The sequence below is a fragment of the Arachis duranensis genome, chromosome 3 (assembly GCF_000817695.3).
Source record: "Arachis duranensis cultivar V14167 chromosome 3, aradu.V14167.gnm2.J7QH, whole genome shotgun sequence".
Lineage (NCBI taxonomy): Eukaryota > Viridiplantae > Streptophyta > Magnoliopsida > Fabales > Fabaceae > Arachis > Arachis duranensis.
The window spans coordinates 125,723,519-125,741,075 of record NC_029774.3 but is presented as its reverse complement, the minus strand read 5'-3'; the positions used below and the strand labels follow the sequence as shown (position 1 = coordinate 125,741,075).

The window sequence follows — 17,557 nt, the reverse complement described above, 5'->3', positions numbered from 1 at the left end:
AAAAATAATCTTACAAAAATTTTTTATTTAATGTTAAAATAATATATAGATATCGAAAAATTAATAGTAAAATATAAACAAATTGTTAACAAAAATTTTGGTAAAATTATTAAAGGGTATTTAAAAAAATAACATAATTATTAATTTTTTTAAAAATACAATTTAATCAATAAAAAAATAATTTATTAAAGAATATTTTATTAAGTAAAATTTAATAATAAAAAATAAAATTTTTGCTAATGAATATTTTTTAAAAAAATAATTTTTTTCTTAAAAAATGGATAAAGTTAACATTAGTTAACACAAAAAGTTTAAAATGGATTAAAAATGAGGTTTTTTTAAAAGTTAGAAGGGAGGGAAATGTACATTTATAAAATAGAGAGGAAAGAAGTGTCATTTTAGCATCTCACAGGGGAGGGGAGTGAAATTTTCTCTAATATTTATTAGTAATGTAGTTATTTATATCTGTTTTGTCACTCATTTTTAATTTACGAATGAAATAATTGTATATTCAACTTCACACTTATATTTTTTTGGAAAAATGTTATCACAAATTTGGATACATTTGATATTTTCATTTTTAATTCTGTTAGGAAATCAAGAGGGGATTCAGTTAACTCCTGCCAACTTTTTAATAGGCTGGACATCAAAAATTATCTTAATAAAAATAAGTTAATATATATGAATGTTTTTTCTACTAAATATCAGAATGTTTTTTTATACTAAATTGATGTTGTTTTATATATTTTTCGATTTTTTTTTGTATTGCAAATGTGAATGTCTCTATTTTTTTAAGAATTTCATATATTTTTTAAATTTTATAGATATTTAATTATTTTTGCTAAAATATAACTGGATATTTCTTTTGTTAAGTATTAGAATGTTTTTTTTCCATATTAAATGAATATTTTTTTTATATTTCTGTAATTGTTCAAGAACAATTCGTTCTCCACCACTCCTTTTGGCTAAGATCAAGTGTGTAGTTTGTAATCTCAAAAATGGCGAAAGAACTTGAGAACAAAGCTAAAGAGGCATTCTTGGATGACGATTTTGCCCTCGCCGTCAATTACTACTCTCAGCCGATTTTTTCCATACTCTGGTTTCTGGCTCTCTTTATTCTCATATGACTCTCTCTTCTTTACATCTTAAGGTGCTTGTTTTTCTTTAAGATGGTAAAGACCGAGTTCTTGCACCATGTAGGGGATAATTATCTCTTCGCACCATGAATCTCGTGGCTCTTTCTTCTTGAATTGTCACCCTTTATGGCACCAAAAACCGTTCCTTACCTGGTGCTGTGGTGGTTGTTCGTGGTCCCTGTGGTGATGCTTGACGTGAAGATCTACGGGCAGTGGTTCACGAAAAGAAAGAGGTTCTTGTCAACGGTGACAAATTCGACGAGACAGATGTCGGTAATAAAAGAGGAGTAGGTCGCGGTGGGGAGGCGAAGAGGGTCTGACGGTGAAAAAAAGAGATCTGTGTGTATAATTATTGGAAGTTGGTAGATTAATATGAAAAAAAAAATATTTTTATAGATTTTAATTATATTTATTTAATCAATTTTAAATAATTTAAAATTAATTATTAATATAATTATAATTAATTAAATTGTTCTATTTTTGTCTTATTAAGAGTTGGTTCATATACTTTTCCTTTCATTTTTTTTCCTTTTCCTTTTTTGTAAGTAAGGACTAAAGTAAACTCCACCATTTAAAGGGGTTGGTACTTGGTAGCTAGCCCTAGCATCAGTAAAATAAAGGAGCTAAGGGTATGTTGGTCTTTTTAACCAGATTCCATTGGTGAAGGTAGTGAAACTACTTGGTCTTTGGTCCAGTCCATGCAACAGATTTTATTGTCTCATGTACAGCCTATGTTCTTCAAAGTCTTAGGTTGGTCTAGAAATGATTAGTTAACTAGCTCAGTTAAATAAATATTAAAAATTTAAATTTTATTTTGTATATATTATGATATCAATCCAAAAATGAAATAAAATCAAATTAAAACAATAAAACAAAAAGGTTTTAGCCCAAATCTCAAAACATAACTTTAATTATCATTCTTCTCTTTCTTCTTAATAACAAAACACTAAAAGTCTAAAACTCTATATACAAATTTTTTCTCTTTCTTCTAATCAAGAAATATTAAAATTTCGTACAACTTTGGAAGTTGGAACACCAAATCACGTGCCTTCTTACACCTTCCTTCCCCACAAATTTTGGATGGCTTTAAAAACAATCTAAGTTTGTTTTTAAACTTGTCGAACAACATAGATTATAATAATTTAGTTAAAGAAAAGTATAAGGAACCAAAAGCTTATCAGCCAAAAACTAAACAAAATTATATTAATTTATATTAATAATTAATTAATTTTAAATTTTTTAAATTCAAAATTTAAAAAATTTTAAATTGATTAAGTAAACTTAATTAAAACTTATAAAAACATTTCTCTTTTTTCTCACATTAATCTATCTACTTCTAACAATCACAAATTCGAAAAATATATAAAAGAACATCTATTTAATATGAAAAAGAAACATTCTAATGTTTAGTAGAAGAAACATCCATATATATTAACTCGTAAAAATTTTGAATTCATCCAAAGATATTTAGTTAGATTTTGCCTGATATGCTTTTGGTTCCTAGCTTTACTCTTTTAAGAATTGTAAAACTAAACAAGCTTGCATGCATTAGGTATTATATCCCCTACAAACTAGAAACAAAGTTTGCATGTATATAATTGGTACTTAGTTGGACCTTTTAAGTATTTAATTTAAGATTTGAACTACTGACTAGCACCAATGAAATATGAACACAAATACAAAACATACTATCGTACTATCACATAATTGTATAAAGTATTTTAGATAATTTTTTATATTAATAAATAATAATACAGAGTGTAAGGGTTTGAGCTTGGGCCCATCTCTCACAATTCTCTACTTGGCACACCTCGTACATGTTGACTCCAATTAGTCCAATATTTCTCACTCACTGTTGACCCAACAAAAATGGGGCCCAAAAGCTACCAAAAACTTGATTATAGCTTCAGAAGTTCTTTCTCCCAGAACGAAAACTTGATTTCAGGGGTTAAACTAGCTCCAAATGCACCTACTATTTACTAACGATTGTATTATTTTTTGAGGAGCTCAGGAGGAAGGGATTTACCGACTCGTACAAATCTTGAACTGCTACACCTCGGCCTCGGGAATCACATTTCAGGAGCTCAAGAGGAAGAGACTACCGAGCATGCTCTAGCTACTTGGTTCGGGTCTCAGCAAGTGGCTCTTGGAAAAATGGATAAGATTGAAGGAGGAAAACAAGTCAGACCTCAAAGGGCAATGGAGCAAACTAGGTCATTTAATATGGGCTATCTGGAAATCAAGAAAAGTTTTCCAGACCCGAAATACACAATCATAATGACCAGACAAGTAGATGAGAAAAAGAAGCAGCAGTTAATAAAACCTCAAAGGAGAAATAGCTTACCAGTGCGATGCAACATTCTCAGCATTGGTTCTTATCCATAATCTAGAGATAGGAAAAAATCATAGTAGAAGCTGATTGTCTTCAATTAGTTCAAGTAGTAAAAGAAAAGACTCGAATCAATTCCCTTGCACATTCCGCCTTGGTAGTTACCAGCCACGGCAGTTGCACCTATTGCAAAACTAGTTAGTTGGACAGAAATCTTTGGATGGAGAAGTAGGATTCCAGTGGCTCCACTTTCATTGCCCATCATCTAATTCCTTTGTTCATCATGGTTTTGCCTTCACCGTTTATATTAGGTGAGGGAGTAGTTAGAGAGTTTTGAGAGGGAGGGAAGCTTGTTTAATGTTTTTTGTATCTTTGTTATGTTTGTTTTTTAGACTGGGTTTTCCTAGCCTATTTTCTGAAAAAAAAAACATTAGGTATAGGAGTGGTAAGGTAGGGTAGGGTAGTGTTTGTATCAAACTTTAAATCAAATTTTTATATAAATTCACCCATCCGCAGATTAATAATAGTTCAACCTTAATCTTACCAAGTTCTTAACTCGCGAGAATTCAACCCAACTCGCAGATTACTAAAAAATGCAATATTATTATATACTTTGATGATAATTTAAAATAAAATTAATTTTTATGTAAAAAAAATATTAAATGATCAATTAATAATTTTCTTTTAGTGACTTAGAATTTTTTGTATTTAGTGAGAAATTCTTGATTTAACATCTACTTAAAACATAATTTTAAATAAATATATAACACATATATGGTGCGGGTTAGTCGGAAGCGTTAAATTTTAACGCGCACTTTATCGACCTACACGAAATTCTTACCCACATCCTAGTTTATCTACTGCAGATCGGGTTATCAACTTTATTTTACCAGACTGGATCGGATTGAATATTCAATCCACGATAGAATGCATGTTGGCATCCTTAATTAATTAGGCATGAATAAAATTATAAAAATTCGGAAAGAATTTTTAACTTTTTATTTCTTCATTAAGGGAAAAAAATAAAGTTTATCATGTGCAAGCCACTGGTGTAGATAGAAATTATTGAAGTCTTTTAAGTTATTTTCTTAATAAATTAATAATCAAATAGTAACATTTTTACTTTTCAGGATTAATTTTAATTTATTTACGATATTCTTGGTCAAATAATATTCGATATTATATGATACAAACAAATCAACTCATACCTTTTTCATGTTTTATTACTTATTATGTGTAGTAAATATTTTTGTTTAACAATACAAACAAAGAAATTAATAAAAAATTCACATTTTAATTGATTAACTCACATAAACAATAAATTGGTTTTATGACTTTTATCTATAGAAATTATTAAATTGTTTAATATCGTAATACATTATGCAAAAATACCATAGTAAAAAATTAAAATAAATTTAATTGGATTATCAAAATCCAAATAGACAGAGTCATTCAGTTGAATACTTTTATGTTATAGGAATGAGCATGCCATTCAAATTCGTGATGCTGTCACACCAAAAAGTCCAAAATGGAAACAACTATTGAAAATTTCATATATAAATTCTCAGGTGGCGAAACTTCAAAATTAAAGTAATCAAATAAAAGATTAAATATTGTAAATTATTGCAATCCTCTTAAGATCCTACAAATAATTGAATTTATAAATATCCAGAGAAAGACAAATCAAAGAAAGCAGGCGACATGGTTTATTTTAGCTGCGAAATTAGTAATGTACTAACTCTAGCCACCCAAATTGCAAAAGTAATAAAAAAAAAAAAAGATAAGCATGGCTAACAATTAATAAAAAAAAGTAGTTTGAAGTTTGAAGTGTTCAACTTCAATAAGTGTTACCCACAAGCTCACATGTGTAATCTATTGAATTGACTAGGCATGGCCTTTCAACTTCAAGGGAGAGAATAAATAGAAATAAAAATAAAAAATCTCGTTAATTTCTTCTTTTCCCGAAATTATTTCGAATTATTGATAATGTATCCTCATTCATTATTTTAAGCTGACAAACTTGCGAAACTTTTAAGAAAACTTTTATACAAACTTTCAATTTTAGAAAGTCACATCAACAAAAATATTTAACTTAACTATATTCTAACTTAAAAATATTACAAACATAAGAATGTCATTAAATAATTATTAGTACATTAAGAAATTTCTAGTGATAAATACCTTTTGATTTATTATTATTATTATGAAATGTATAGTGACAATTCTCCTTATCTGATATCATTTTTTTTCTCAAAAATACTCATTTCTTTAATTATTATTAATTTCATGCATATCTTTTTTCTTTTTTCTGTTTTTATGTTATAAAACTTTTTCCTATTTTAATATTATATATATAAGTATTTTAAGAATGCTATGTATACTTAAAATTAACTAATAAATAAGTTAGTATATATTTATGAGCAATGCTAGGGGTCAGCAACATTTGTGATTGGTAGCCATCAACTAACCATCAATGATAATTTGATGGTGTGAGATTGGTGTTAGATTTCATCCAATAGCTCACCTTTCTCTGCTGATTACATGCTGACCAAATTGCAATAAAATTACTAGTCCTCTAGACTTTTTCTATATTTATATATAAATATATATTATTTAATTTATTTTTAATATATATTTCAAAATTAGTCATTAAAATTGGTTATTAATATATTTATGTATAAATATATATGATTTATTTTTAATGTATATTTATATTTTAACATGTATTTTATATAATGACTGATTTTAGTAGCTGATTTTAATGTACACATAATATAATCTTATTAAAAATATATGCGAATATTTTATTTTTTAGAAGAGTAAAGTATCATTTTTATCTTCAACGTTTGGGATAAATTCTATTTGTGTCCCTAATATTTAAATCGTTCTATTTATATTTTAACATTTATAAAAGTGATTCAATATTATTCTGCCGTCAATTACACCTCATAAGTTTTAGTTGAAGTTCTTGAATTTAGAATACAAATATAATAATAACTCATCAAAAGTTGAAACTAATCCCTATGACATTTACATAATTCACTTTTTTTTAGAGATATAATTAAACCTAAACATAAATACTAGATATAATATTAAAATCGAACACATTCAAGTAAAACATAATTGAAAATAAATACATTCAAACAAGAATAATTAAAAAATATAATCTGATCTATTAGTATAATTAATTACAGAATAATATTAAATTATTTTTATAAATATTAAAAATATAAATAAAATAATTTAAAAATTATAAATACAAATAATACTTACCTCATGAAAAAAACGATCCTTTACTCTCCTTTAGAAATTGCAATAATTTGTTGTCATTTCACCTGCATTGGAGTTTCATTTTCATTTCTAATACTTAGCTCTGCCTTCCAGCGGGTCCCTCGCCCCCCTTCCTTATTGCTTATTGTACGTAATTGTTAACAAAATTAAAATGAAAAAGAAAATATTTTAAATTTTTTTAATATAATATATTTGCATAAATTTATATATAAAAAACAAGTGATAATATTATTTTTTTGTGTACAGTGCATAATACATTATTTAATCTTTCAAGGCAAAAAAACAGAAAAGAAGTATTTTTTTAATTTAGTTAAATTTTGTAATTTAGTTTTTGTCCCTGTCTGAGTGCGAAACACAGAGAAAGAGAAATGAGAAAAGAGAAAAGAGAGGAAGGAAAAAAATAACAGAGTCGGGAATGATTCAAAGACCGAAACATTCAACAGCGACGCCATCTCTAAAACGGTGCGTTTTGCTCTCCGCGTTCCGTTCCCCAACCCTAACCCTAATCCTGCCGTCGAACACCCTCCGGTCGCGCTAAATCCATCCATTTCCCGGTCGATCTACGGAAAAGAAGACAAAGAAGGAGGAGGAGGAGGAGAATAAGCGATCTTGAAGGGCTTTTTTGGATCGCAGGGAAATATTTTTTGGTGGTTTTGAAAGGGGAAAAACGATGCCGTCACATGCGGATCTGGACCGTCAGATCGAGCACCTGATGGAGTGCAAGCCTCTGTCGGAGGCGGAGGTGAAAGCGCTGTGCGATCAGGCGCGGACGGTTCTGGTTGAGGAGTGGAACGTGCAACCGGTGAAGTGCCCTGTCACCGTCTGCGGCGACATTCACGGCCAGTTCTACGATCTCGTCGAGCTATTCCGCATAGGTGGCAATGCTCCTGATACCAATTACCTCTTCATGGGTGATTATGTAGGTGAGTTTCCCCAAATTTCGTATTATTGTGGCTAGGGCTTGAATATTCCATTTTGAAAGGTTGGTTTTTTGGTTTTGTAAGAAGAGAAGAGGGCTTGATACAGGACGTTATTGAAGTGTGTATTGCTATTTTGACGATTGAAAGAAATTACGTGGTTGGATATGAAAATTGGAATAACTGATATTTTATTCATCTACAGGTTGTTTGTTTTGTGTTTTGATTTTTTTGTTGCTTTTTTTTTTTGTCAAGTTTGGATTTTATGGCCGGAGTATTTGCTTTAAATGTTGATGATTGTGTGTGTGTGTGAGAGACTTATCCGATGAGTGTAGATTATGAAATGTCTTTGTTTATTTCCGTACCTGTTGCATTGATACCACTGTCGAAATCTACAGGGGGTTCAAATTTTGAGCTCCTTGTTTCAGCTGTGCCAACCCAACATCTCTTAGGTAGAGAGCAGTTTTGTGGAACTTGCTTCCTCCCCAGCCCTTTCCTCCCTCCCAGTGATGTGATTGCAGTGTGTTTAACAATAAGGATTTTGCTAATGGCTGTTATGATATTGAAAGTGTTGTTATTAGATCTTGACATCTTGTACTGGGAGTGCGGTTATTCTTTTACACTATGGGCTGTGAGGTGAGACATGACTGATGAGTAATGAATATGGAGGAATTATAAATATCCAGATTGGTGTATTTTCTATATAGTTTTCTTTTGATCATTGGAATGATGATGGCATGAGATGCTTTTCTAGGATGTTTCTCAGTGAGGACCAAAACTTTTGATGTCCATGTTGTCCTTTTGATATTTTGCTGAGAACATAATAAGTACAAGTTGTGTTATGTTTTTATTGAGTGATACAAATTGGATTAAAGATTGATACGTTTTCAATAATCTTAGTCTATAAGTGAAAACCTTTGGGTTTTTTACGGCAGAAAGTAATCCCCTAAGCAGGAGTTAAATATTTAGCTATAATGGTCTCAACTTCCGTGAAGGACATTATGTTGAACAACTTAAATGTAATGGAATCATTGAAGAATGTTATAATAGGATGTTTCCTTTGGCAATATCGAAGATCACATTATGTAGCCTTTGAATCTATGAAGCTAATGGCATTTCTCATGATAATTGCTTAATTAATGCAGATCGCGGGTACTATTCTGTGGAGACTGTTACACTTCTGGTTGCCTTGAAAGTCCGCTACAGGGATAGAATTACACTTACCAGGGGAAATCATGAGAGCCGTCAAATTACTCAAGTGTATGAATATTTCATTGCATTCTATGTTTCTCACACAACACACTCTGTTGTTATCCATTGAAATTTTTGTGACTGTGTAAAGGTGCAGCATGTTTAAGGAGAAGTTTTAGTATAGATTTTGCTTGAAGTTTGTGGTAGATCATGTAGCCTCTATCATTGGCTTAGGCCTTAGGATCAATAACCTAGTTTTATGTGGGTTTCAAAATTATTCTTCTAATCTTGAATCGTCTCTTTCTTTCTTTGTCTTTCTCATAACTCTTTGGCTGTATTATTTAGTGTTAGACATTTTAGATGATATTACTGTGCAAATTGCAAACATACATAGTTTTTGCTACAGATCCCCCTTTGACTCTGTGGTTAATGTCTTAGTTTCTTCCATTTCTTTATAGAAAGTATTGTAATTTGTATGGGAGAGTATATATAAAGCCTGTGTGATGCATCTGATTGAGGGTAACTAAGCATGAATCACATGGCTTATGCTTGAGGTTTCATTTCATTAGTTGTTTGATCGAAATGTATGAGGGAAAAGAACAAACAATCTTCGGTTGACTAAACAATTTTATTTTGAAAAATTGTTTATTTATTGATTTACCATTACCTTTGTCATTGGCTTTCTCCTTTCAGGTACGGCTTCTATGATGAATGTTTAAGAAAATATGGAAACGCCAATGTCTGGAAATACTTTACTGACTTGTTTGATTATTTACCTCTGACTGCCCTTATTGAGAGCCAGGTTTGAATTAAATTTGTTGTGGAGTATTCCTCTGACTATTTTCAGGTCAGCTTCTTTTCTTTTGGTATTTTATTGTAGCTTCTAACTTTCACATATAACAGATTTTCTGCTTGCATGGAGGTCTCTCACCTTCTTTGGATACATTAGATAATATCAGGGCATTGGATCGTATACAAGAGGTTTGTGTGAAATAACTAGTATGAATTCACTGCATGATCTTTCCATCCATTTTATATTAAGAGAATTTCCATATAAAAGAATTATAGCATACGTTGATAGTTGACCTTTTCATAATAGCTTCAGTCTCTGGATGTTTTTAGAAGAATGGTGTTTGATACCGTATAAACTAGTTTATATGTTGTGATTGTGGTGTGTAATACTGTCGTAAAGCTCTTAGGTGTTACCTGGTTGGTTTTGGATCCTCTTTTTTTTTCACCCTTTCACTATTTAGTTGACTAATATTTGTATTATTAGTTATTAGTCTTGCCATGTCCATTAGTCATTACGCATTTTAGGACTCCTCATCTTTTTGGTTCATAATGGAATATCAATATTCATATTATCCAAACATGTATAGTCATGAGGTTAATTGGATGGACAATGATTTCCCATATGGGTTGCCTAACAATTGTTCTTGTGCACAACAGGTTCCACATGAAGGACCAATGTGTGACCTCTTATGGTCAGATCCAGATGATCGCTGTGGATGGGGAATATCTCCACGTGGTGCTGGTTATACATTTGGACAAGATATAGCTGCTCAGTTTAATCATACCAATGGTCTCTCACTGATATCTAGAGCACACCAGCTTATTATGGAAGGATACAATTGGTGCCAGGTGACATATTTTGAATCAGTATTAACTTCTTCCTAGGTTTGGGTGGCTTTTCAATTCCATGTATTAACATTGTGTATATCACTTTTCCAGGACAAGAATGTGGTGACTGTATTTAGCGCTCCAAATTACTGTTACCGATGTGGGAACATGGCTGCAATAATGGAAATTGGAGAGAATATGGAGCAGAATTTTCTGCAGTTCGATCCAGCCCCCAGGCAAATTGAGCCTGACACTACACGCAAGACTCCAGATTATTTTTTGTAACTTCATATATCTGCCTGTTAGTAGTTATTGCTTTCTGCTGTTACTGTAGATTTGTCTTTAAGAAAAGACGAGTTTCACTGTTTAAGTGGAGGGGTGTTCATCAACATAATTCTTTGTTTTGGAGTTACCTGCTGCTGCTGCTGCTACTACCTTATTTGCGCAAGAAATCTATAGGAGAACTGACACAAGCCACCAATTGGGATTGTATATTTTTGGGGAGGAAGCGGCAATAACATGGTATATCTTGTTCTGTAATTTTTTTTTCTTTTTTATTAAATCTCAAGTTAGAGAAGTGATTTTTGTGTCCTGACAATGATGTTCATTTGAGACTCGAGGCCAAATGAAAGTGCAGGTGTTCATTCTGCATGATTGAATTATATAATGGTAGAAGGGTGAAAAAGGTTTTCAAAGTGGAGATGTTAATTATCTGGTCAAGTTTAATTAAACAAAAGTTTTAAACTGTGCTTACATATGGAAGAATAAATATAAGAGTAAATTTTTGAAGTCATTCTGGAACTTTGATGGAGATAAATTACTTCATCAAGGGCCCCAAAAAAATTAAAAAAAAAAAAGAGAAAAAGGTGTCAAGATCTAACACCCTCTAAAGTGTAGGTATAGTCCTTCACTTTGTGTTGAATAGCAGTAGGGAATTAAGCACTTGCTTACTTTAATGCTTATTGTTAATACAAACATGGGAATTCTCATACACGTGGAAAGTTACTTGCCTTAGAACCTGAAGAATAATGCAACTCATCATTAACAAAATAATGGATCGTTCCTTTGCATCTTCGAACATTTACCATCATATTCTCTCCCATTTCAAGTTATAAGTGGGTTTGAGGCTTGCACCCTGTATCATCCAAACAGAGAGGATCAAACTTCTGTGCTTTTATATATAATCTATTATTCTTAGTCTTCAAATTTATGTATTATTCATTTCTTTTTACAGAAACATTTTTATTTGCAAATAATATAAGTATATAAATAAGTGGCAAAATCTTAGACAGTACAACTCAAGATGATGCTGGTTTTTTAAACTCATATCGCTCGATATTATCTTTCTCGTCCTTCCTTTTTATTAACAACATATACTCATTTAAAAAAAAAAAAAAAAAAAGTGGCCGTGGCAAAAAGGAGCACGAACTGGTTAAGAATGCATATCTTATGCTTTTCCTTAACAACACGCATGAAAATTGTAGTAGTAGGAACAAATATGATCATGCCACTTAGGAACAAGTATTTGAGATGACATGCACAGGAAAAGATACTCAGTACTGATTCTGATACAGGCATTGGTCCAAATATGGTTTGGCTTTATCTATTCTACTATAGTGGCATGCCTGTGAAACAAGGAAGTGCGCCAACAAAGCAGACAAAAGAGAAATTCATCATAAGATATTAGAATCTTTGTAGTGATCTCTTCACCAGCCATGTGTGGGCCTCCCTTCAAACTTTAAAGCATTATTTGATACAAGTAAAGACAAAATAAATAACCAAGTTGGGTTGGTCTAGTGGTTAGTTCACTAGTCCGCTTAAGCAAGTGTCGAGGATTCGAATCCCGCCTTGTGCATGCAGCAACCCATTGGCCAGCGGCAAACCCTTAGAATAGGTTATTATATTAGATAATTAGAGAAAGAGTAGCTGTTATTGCATTGTTTCTTCAGTTTCAAAATTGTATGCTTTAGAATTTTGATACATTGATGATTTAATACATCTAAATATCAACATAGAGCAAGTAATTGATGATTTGATGGTCAGATGGGAAAGAATTCGAATATGTGAAGTGGTTGCAAGGACCATGACGCACGTGGTTTCCAAAACCATGACACAAGTGTGTTCCATTATGTTCCACCAAATACTAATAATAGAACTCACCCGAACCAAGAACCTAATTCATTTTTCCTTTCTTATTAGAATAAATAATGAACCCATTTTCTCATATAACACAATACTCAATATAAGATCACAGTATATTTTTGCTCCTTCATTCTGTTGCATGCTGCAATGGCTAACGACAAAAACAAGAGATCATCATCGTCGTCGTCGTCGTCAATTTGTGAGATTTCAATGTTGTTGGTGGCCAACATCATCAGACTCTCATCTCTCAGGTTCAGTAGTTCTTCAAACTTGTCATCATCATCATCATCACAGCATCATGAGATTGGTGGCGACAGCACCACAAACTCTGTTGGAAAAATGATGTCCAACAAGAACAGGAAGCACTTATTGTTACAGCAGCCAGAGTTGAACCCTAAAATGCCACGTTCCTATCTAATGAAACCCGAAAAGGAGGAAGAGGGTCCAACAAGCACCACCTTTGTGAACGACGATGTCAATGTGGATGCTGACAAATTTATCAAAAAGATTCGTGCCAAGATTATTAATGGGAATAATGGAAACCCTAATGCTACTGCTGCTCCTCCTAAACCCAAACCTTACTCCTCATCGCCCAGTATATATAGTCTCAAAGATTAGATATAGCTTTTCTCACTCAGTTTGGCAATTCTTTGATGGAGGAAGATCAAAGAATCATATATTAGGATTAGACACAACAAATCATTATGGTGATTATGAATCAGATATGTTCTCAAGTGTATTTATTAATACTTTAATATAGATAATCTTGAGATCAAAGGATCCTGAAATTCCAAGAGTAAATCATATCAGAATCTAAGAATTTTTAGGAGTGATTTTGTTCATGTAATGGCTTCTTTATTTTGCTCGCATTTATCATCAAATACAAAGTTTAAGCAGAGAAGGGGGGTAATCACGTTTAGTAGTGTAAGGTTCATTAATTTCCTTTCATTTGTGTAAACTTAACCAACCATCAGAGTGGCGCAGCGGAAGCGTGGTGGGCCCATAACCCACAGGTCCCTGGATCGAAACCAGGCTCTGATAAAACAGAGATGCTTCCCTCTTTGATTTTTGCCTATATTCAACTTCAATTTATATATACATTCAACCATGGGATTGTTCTTGCTCTGCCTTTTTAAGTTTTAACTTCATTTCTTATAAACTTTGTAATGAGAAAGTAAAGTATTCATGAATTCTTGTGATTTTTTTGGCATTTGTAACATCAATAAGGTTGTTGCCCGTTATCATTTCCGAAACAGAATGATGATGTTCTACTTCCCTCACCTACAACATATATTATTTAGTTCCCTGTGTTGATCAATTCAATTACAAAAAATATGTCAAATCTCAGTTTCTGAATTTCATTCTATCAGTTTATTATGTAAGTCCTCCACCTTTTAACTAATTTTTAAATTTAGTTAACTTGCTTGTATTAGACATAACCAAAATAGTACTCTTGCAAAATTAAACATAGGATAAAGTATTGTTTTAATTTTGCGAAAAAATTTAGGGTCACTAACAAAAGCGTTTAATTTCTTTTTTCCTATTTACATATTAAATATTTTAAAAGTAATTCCATATTATCATCACTTTTAAGTTTTAACCCCCACTACAAATATTAATGAGGATGCAAATTTTCTTAAACTCCAATTTTTATATAGAATATAAAAATTTGATGATATGATGTAAACTGAAAAAAAAGACAATAAAACCCTAATTTTTTATAAGTTAATTTTCGTTATTTTTCTGTGTTAATTTTATTGCTTATTAATTTTAATCATTTTTTAAATTATTAATAAACCATATAATATAATAGCAGGTTGTCACATGTACCATTTACTGTATATGTCACAATCTTCAATAATAATTTGTTGTTAAGTCAACAATGAAATAACATTGAACCATTTTAAAAATGTTCAGGATATAAATAAGGTTAAAAAATATTAATTAAAGACAATGTTAATATTTATCTCAAGTATTTGAAATAAAAATAAGAATTTAATGTTGATATATTATTAGTGTAAAATAATTTTACATATATTTAATTATATAAATTACATCAATAAAAATAATTTATTTTTATATTAAACGTATGAATGATTATATAAAAAAAACAAATATAATTATACGAGGTATCACTCATATAAAGATGATAAAAATAATTTTTTTAATTATTTATTTGGCCAAAATAAAAAAATATTTTAAAAATATAAATTAATAATAGAAGTATAAATCATGAATAAAATAAAAATTTAAAAAAATAATTATATTAATGATTTAACTAATATTAATTTAAACGATACTGAATTATTTCTTGAATTAATATAGAATAATTTTTTTCTAAAATCTTAATTTCACAATAAATTTTATTCAAAGAATTCAAAAATAAATAAGAAATATTAGACTAAAAACAAAACAATTAATAATAAGCATTGGAAATTAAAATATATATCTTAAAAAATCAGAGAAAAGTAAAAAAATATTAAAAAGAATTATACTTCATCCTTCGAAATAAACATAACCATGCACCTTCTACATGTTATCCTTTCAGGAGACTTGTAATTAAAAGAATGTTTTTACATTTCAGAAAATTTTACACAAAATGTTATATCACAATAATTTTACAATATAAAATTTTTCAAATGTGAACCCTCACATTAGTTTTTTTTTTTTAATTTGAAACCCCCACCAAAAAAAAAAAGTAAGTATAGTAAGTGTTGTTTGTCAGTGTATATACGTATAAACTAACTAATCCCAGGTGAATGCGGGTTGAAAATCTCCGTCGAAAGTGCGAGTGCATACTAGTCCTCTCTCTCATTGCTTGTTTCCCAAGGCATCAACCCTGTAACCGGATGAGCAAAATTGGAAAGAAGAAAATCCCTGAGGCCAGTATCCCAAACCTCACAAAACCGGAAACGCCAGTTAGCCGGTTCAACAGCTTGAGTTCCAAGACCCGGTACCCGATCCTTGGAGCCTCTGCAAAGGTCCTCATGCCAGTCCACAACATACGTAGCAGCCCTTCTATGGAACTTAGCCTTGAAACTCTCCCACACCTGGTACTTATAGTGGTTCACCACCATACTCCCCTCACCAATGTTCCTGTGCCCGTAACCCTCCCTCAGCTCAAAATGATGCACCACATTCAACAAACTCGCGTCAATCATTTCAGGTCTCACTATTGACTTGTGCCTCTCGCTGCTCCTTACCCTGCATGTGTACCCTAAACTCACCCCTCGTTTAGGGTGTGTCCTTAGGCCAGAAGGGCCGAAACTACGACACTCTGTTCTTATCTCCGCAACTGAATTCGAAGATGACAAGTTCGAAACCACGGATCTCAGTGCGTTCTTTCTATCCCCCAATTCGTTGGGGAAATGGAAGAATTCATCAACGTCGAAGAATGCAACCCAGTTACAGTGTTCTTTGGCCTTCAAAGCGCAATGCGAAAACCCTGCTTCTTGCGTCTTAATCCAAGGCCACGTCACCCTACTAACGTTGTAGCCTTTAGGATCCAGATCCTTAACGACGCCGTCAATTCCGTCGTCGGCGTCGCTGTTGTTATCGTACACGAACCACCGTTCGACGCCGAGCCACGAGTGGTACATAACCCACTCTCTCAACGCGCGTGCTTGATTCCACACCATGGTGCACGCGCACAACTCGTGCTTATTCTTCCGTGCTCCACCATTATTCCTAGCAGTGTATCCGTCGACCCTAGCGACAGATGGCATCACCTCGCGAACCGGATGTCTCACGTGACCCGTCACGTGACTAACCGTTACGGTTATTTCACTTATTTCCTCAGCTTTGTCATGGTAGTTCTTGATGGAGTGCGGCAAGGAGCACCTTACCACTTCTTGAGCCACGGTGACGGCTTTCGTTGTGATAGAAAACGCAGCGTTTTGGGAACCGGTGAGTCCGAAGTGGCACTGGAACCTGGTCGGGTCGGAGATTCGGTGTGGACGGAGGTTGAGTCCCTTGACGAAGACGACGGCGGTGTCGCCGTCGAGTTCGGCCTCGTAGGCCAGGTTGTTCCAGCTGAGAACGGTTTGGTTGTCGAGGGCGGCGAGAGTTCCGCCACCAGGGTCCCCGCGGCGGCGCAAGTAAACGGCGGAGAAATTTGAGCTGGTCGCAGGGAGAGGGCACCGTACTATGGAACGAAACTGGTCGAAGCGGTCGGTGGAGAGGACCGGTTGAACGTGGAGGTGGTTGAGGGGGGTGTAGAAGAGGCACTGGAGTTGGGTGGGAGGGGGGAGAGTGTGGTGGGGGTTGGCGAGCGTGAGGAGCACGTGATGAGGGAAGAGGATGCGACGATGGAGTCGGAGTGGGGTTGATATGAGAAGAGAGTGTGAGGTGGGAGAGTGGAAGGAGTAGTGAAAGTGATTAAGGAAGAGGAATAGGGAGAGTAGTATGGAGAAAGAGAGGAAGAAGGGTGGTGAGAGGTGGTTCCTCTTGCGGCGTTGGTCTGAGAATGAATCCATTATTAATGAGAGAAGAGAAGATCAGAAGAGAAGATAAATAGAGAGAAATATTGTGAAAAGCGTTGGGTGGGAGAGGACGCGTATATGAATCAAATTGGCTGAGCCGTCAAAGTAGAAAGAGATACACATCACATGCAAATGGGTTTTGTGTATTATCTAATTTAATTATATACTATATTTCTGTTCACGAACCTTTCAATCTATGGATAATGAAACAGATTTCTTTTTAATAAGGACATAGACTAAGGTTTCAACTCACCTATCCAGAGCCAAACTTGTTCTTGTCACCATAAGCGTTAATAATAATTTCTATATAATTTAATTATCATTTAAATTATTATTATATTTACAAAAACTGTTGGAATATATCAAAATATAGTTTTTGTATTTGTAACTCTAAATGCACGTGGCAAAAAATATTTATAATGAAACAAAGAGCGATGTCATAATAATACA

At 32.7% G+C, this 17,557-nt stretch overlaps 3 protein-coding genes across 3 annotated transcripts; 2 read left to right on the top strand and 1 right to left on the bottom strand.

Moving 5' to 3' along the window:
- The first annotated feature begins 7,092 nt into the window (after positions 1–7,092).
- LOC107481269 (serine/threonine-protein phosphatase PP2A-2 catalytic subunit) lies at positions 7,093–11,179 on the top strand. Its single transcript, XM_016101516.3, has 6 exons — positions 7,093–7,679; positions 8,819–8,933; positions 9,558–9,666; positions 9,768–9,845; positions 10,314–10,505; positions 10,596–11,179. Exons 1-6 carry the CDS (start codon positions 7,427–7,429, stop codon positions 10,767–10,769), a joined length of 921 nt encoding a protein of 306 aa, XP_015957002.1. The 5' UTR covers positions 7,093–7,426; the 3' UTR covers positions 10,770–11,179.
- A 1,513-nt stretch (positions 11,180–12,692) lies between these two features.
- LOC107481177 (uncharacterized) lies at positions 12,693–13,244 on the top strand. Its single transcript, XM_016101390.3, has one exon. It carries the CDS (start codon positions 12,774–12,776, stop codon positions 13,242–13,244), a length of 471 nt encoding a protein of 156 aa, XP_015956876.1. The 5' UTR covers positions 12,693–12,773.
- A 1,891-nt stretch (positions 13,245–15,135) lies between these two features.
- LOC107481270 (glycosyltransferase family 92 protein RCOM_0530710-like) lies at positions 15,136–17,127 on the bottom strand. The gene has a single exon (XM_016101517.3). The coding sequence runs from the start codon at positions 17,099–17,101 to the stop codon at positions 15,425–15,427; it is 1,677 nt and encodes a 558-aa protein (XP_015957003.1). The 5' UTR covers positions 17,102–17,127; the 3' UTR covers positions 15,136–15,424.
- Between the last annotated feature and the right edge of the window lie 430 nt (positions 17,128–17,557).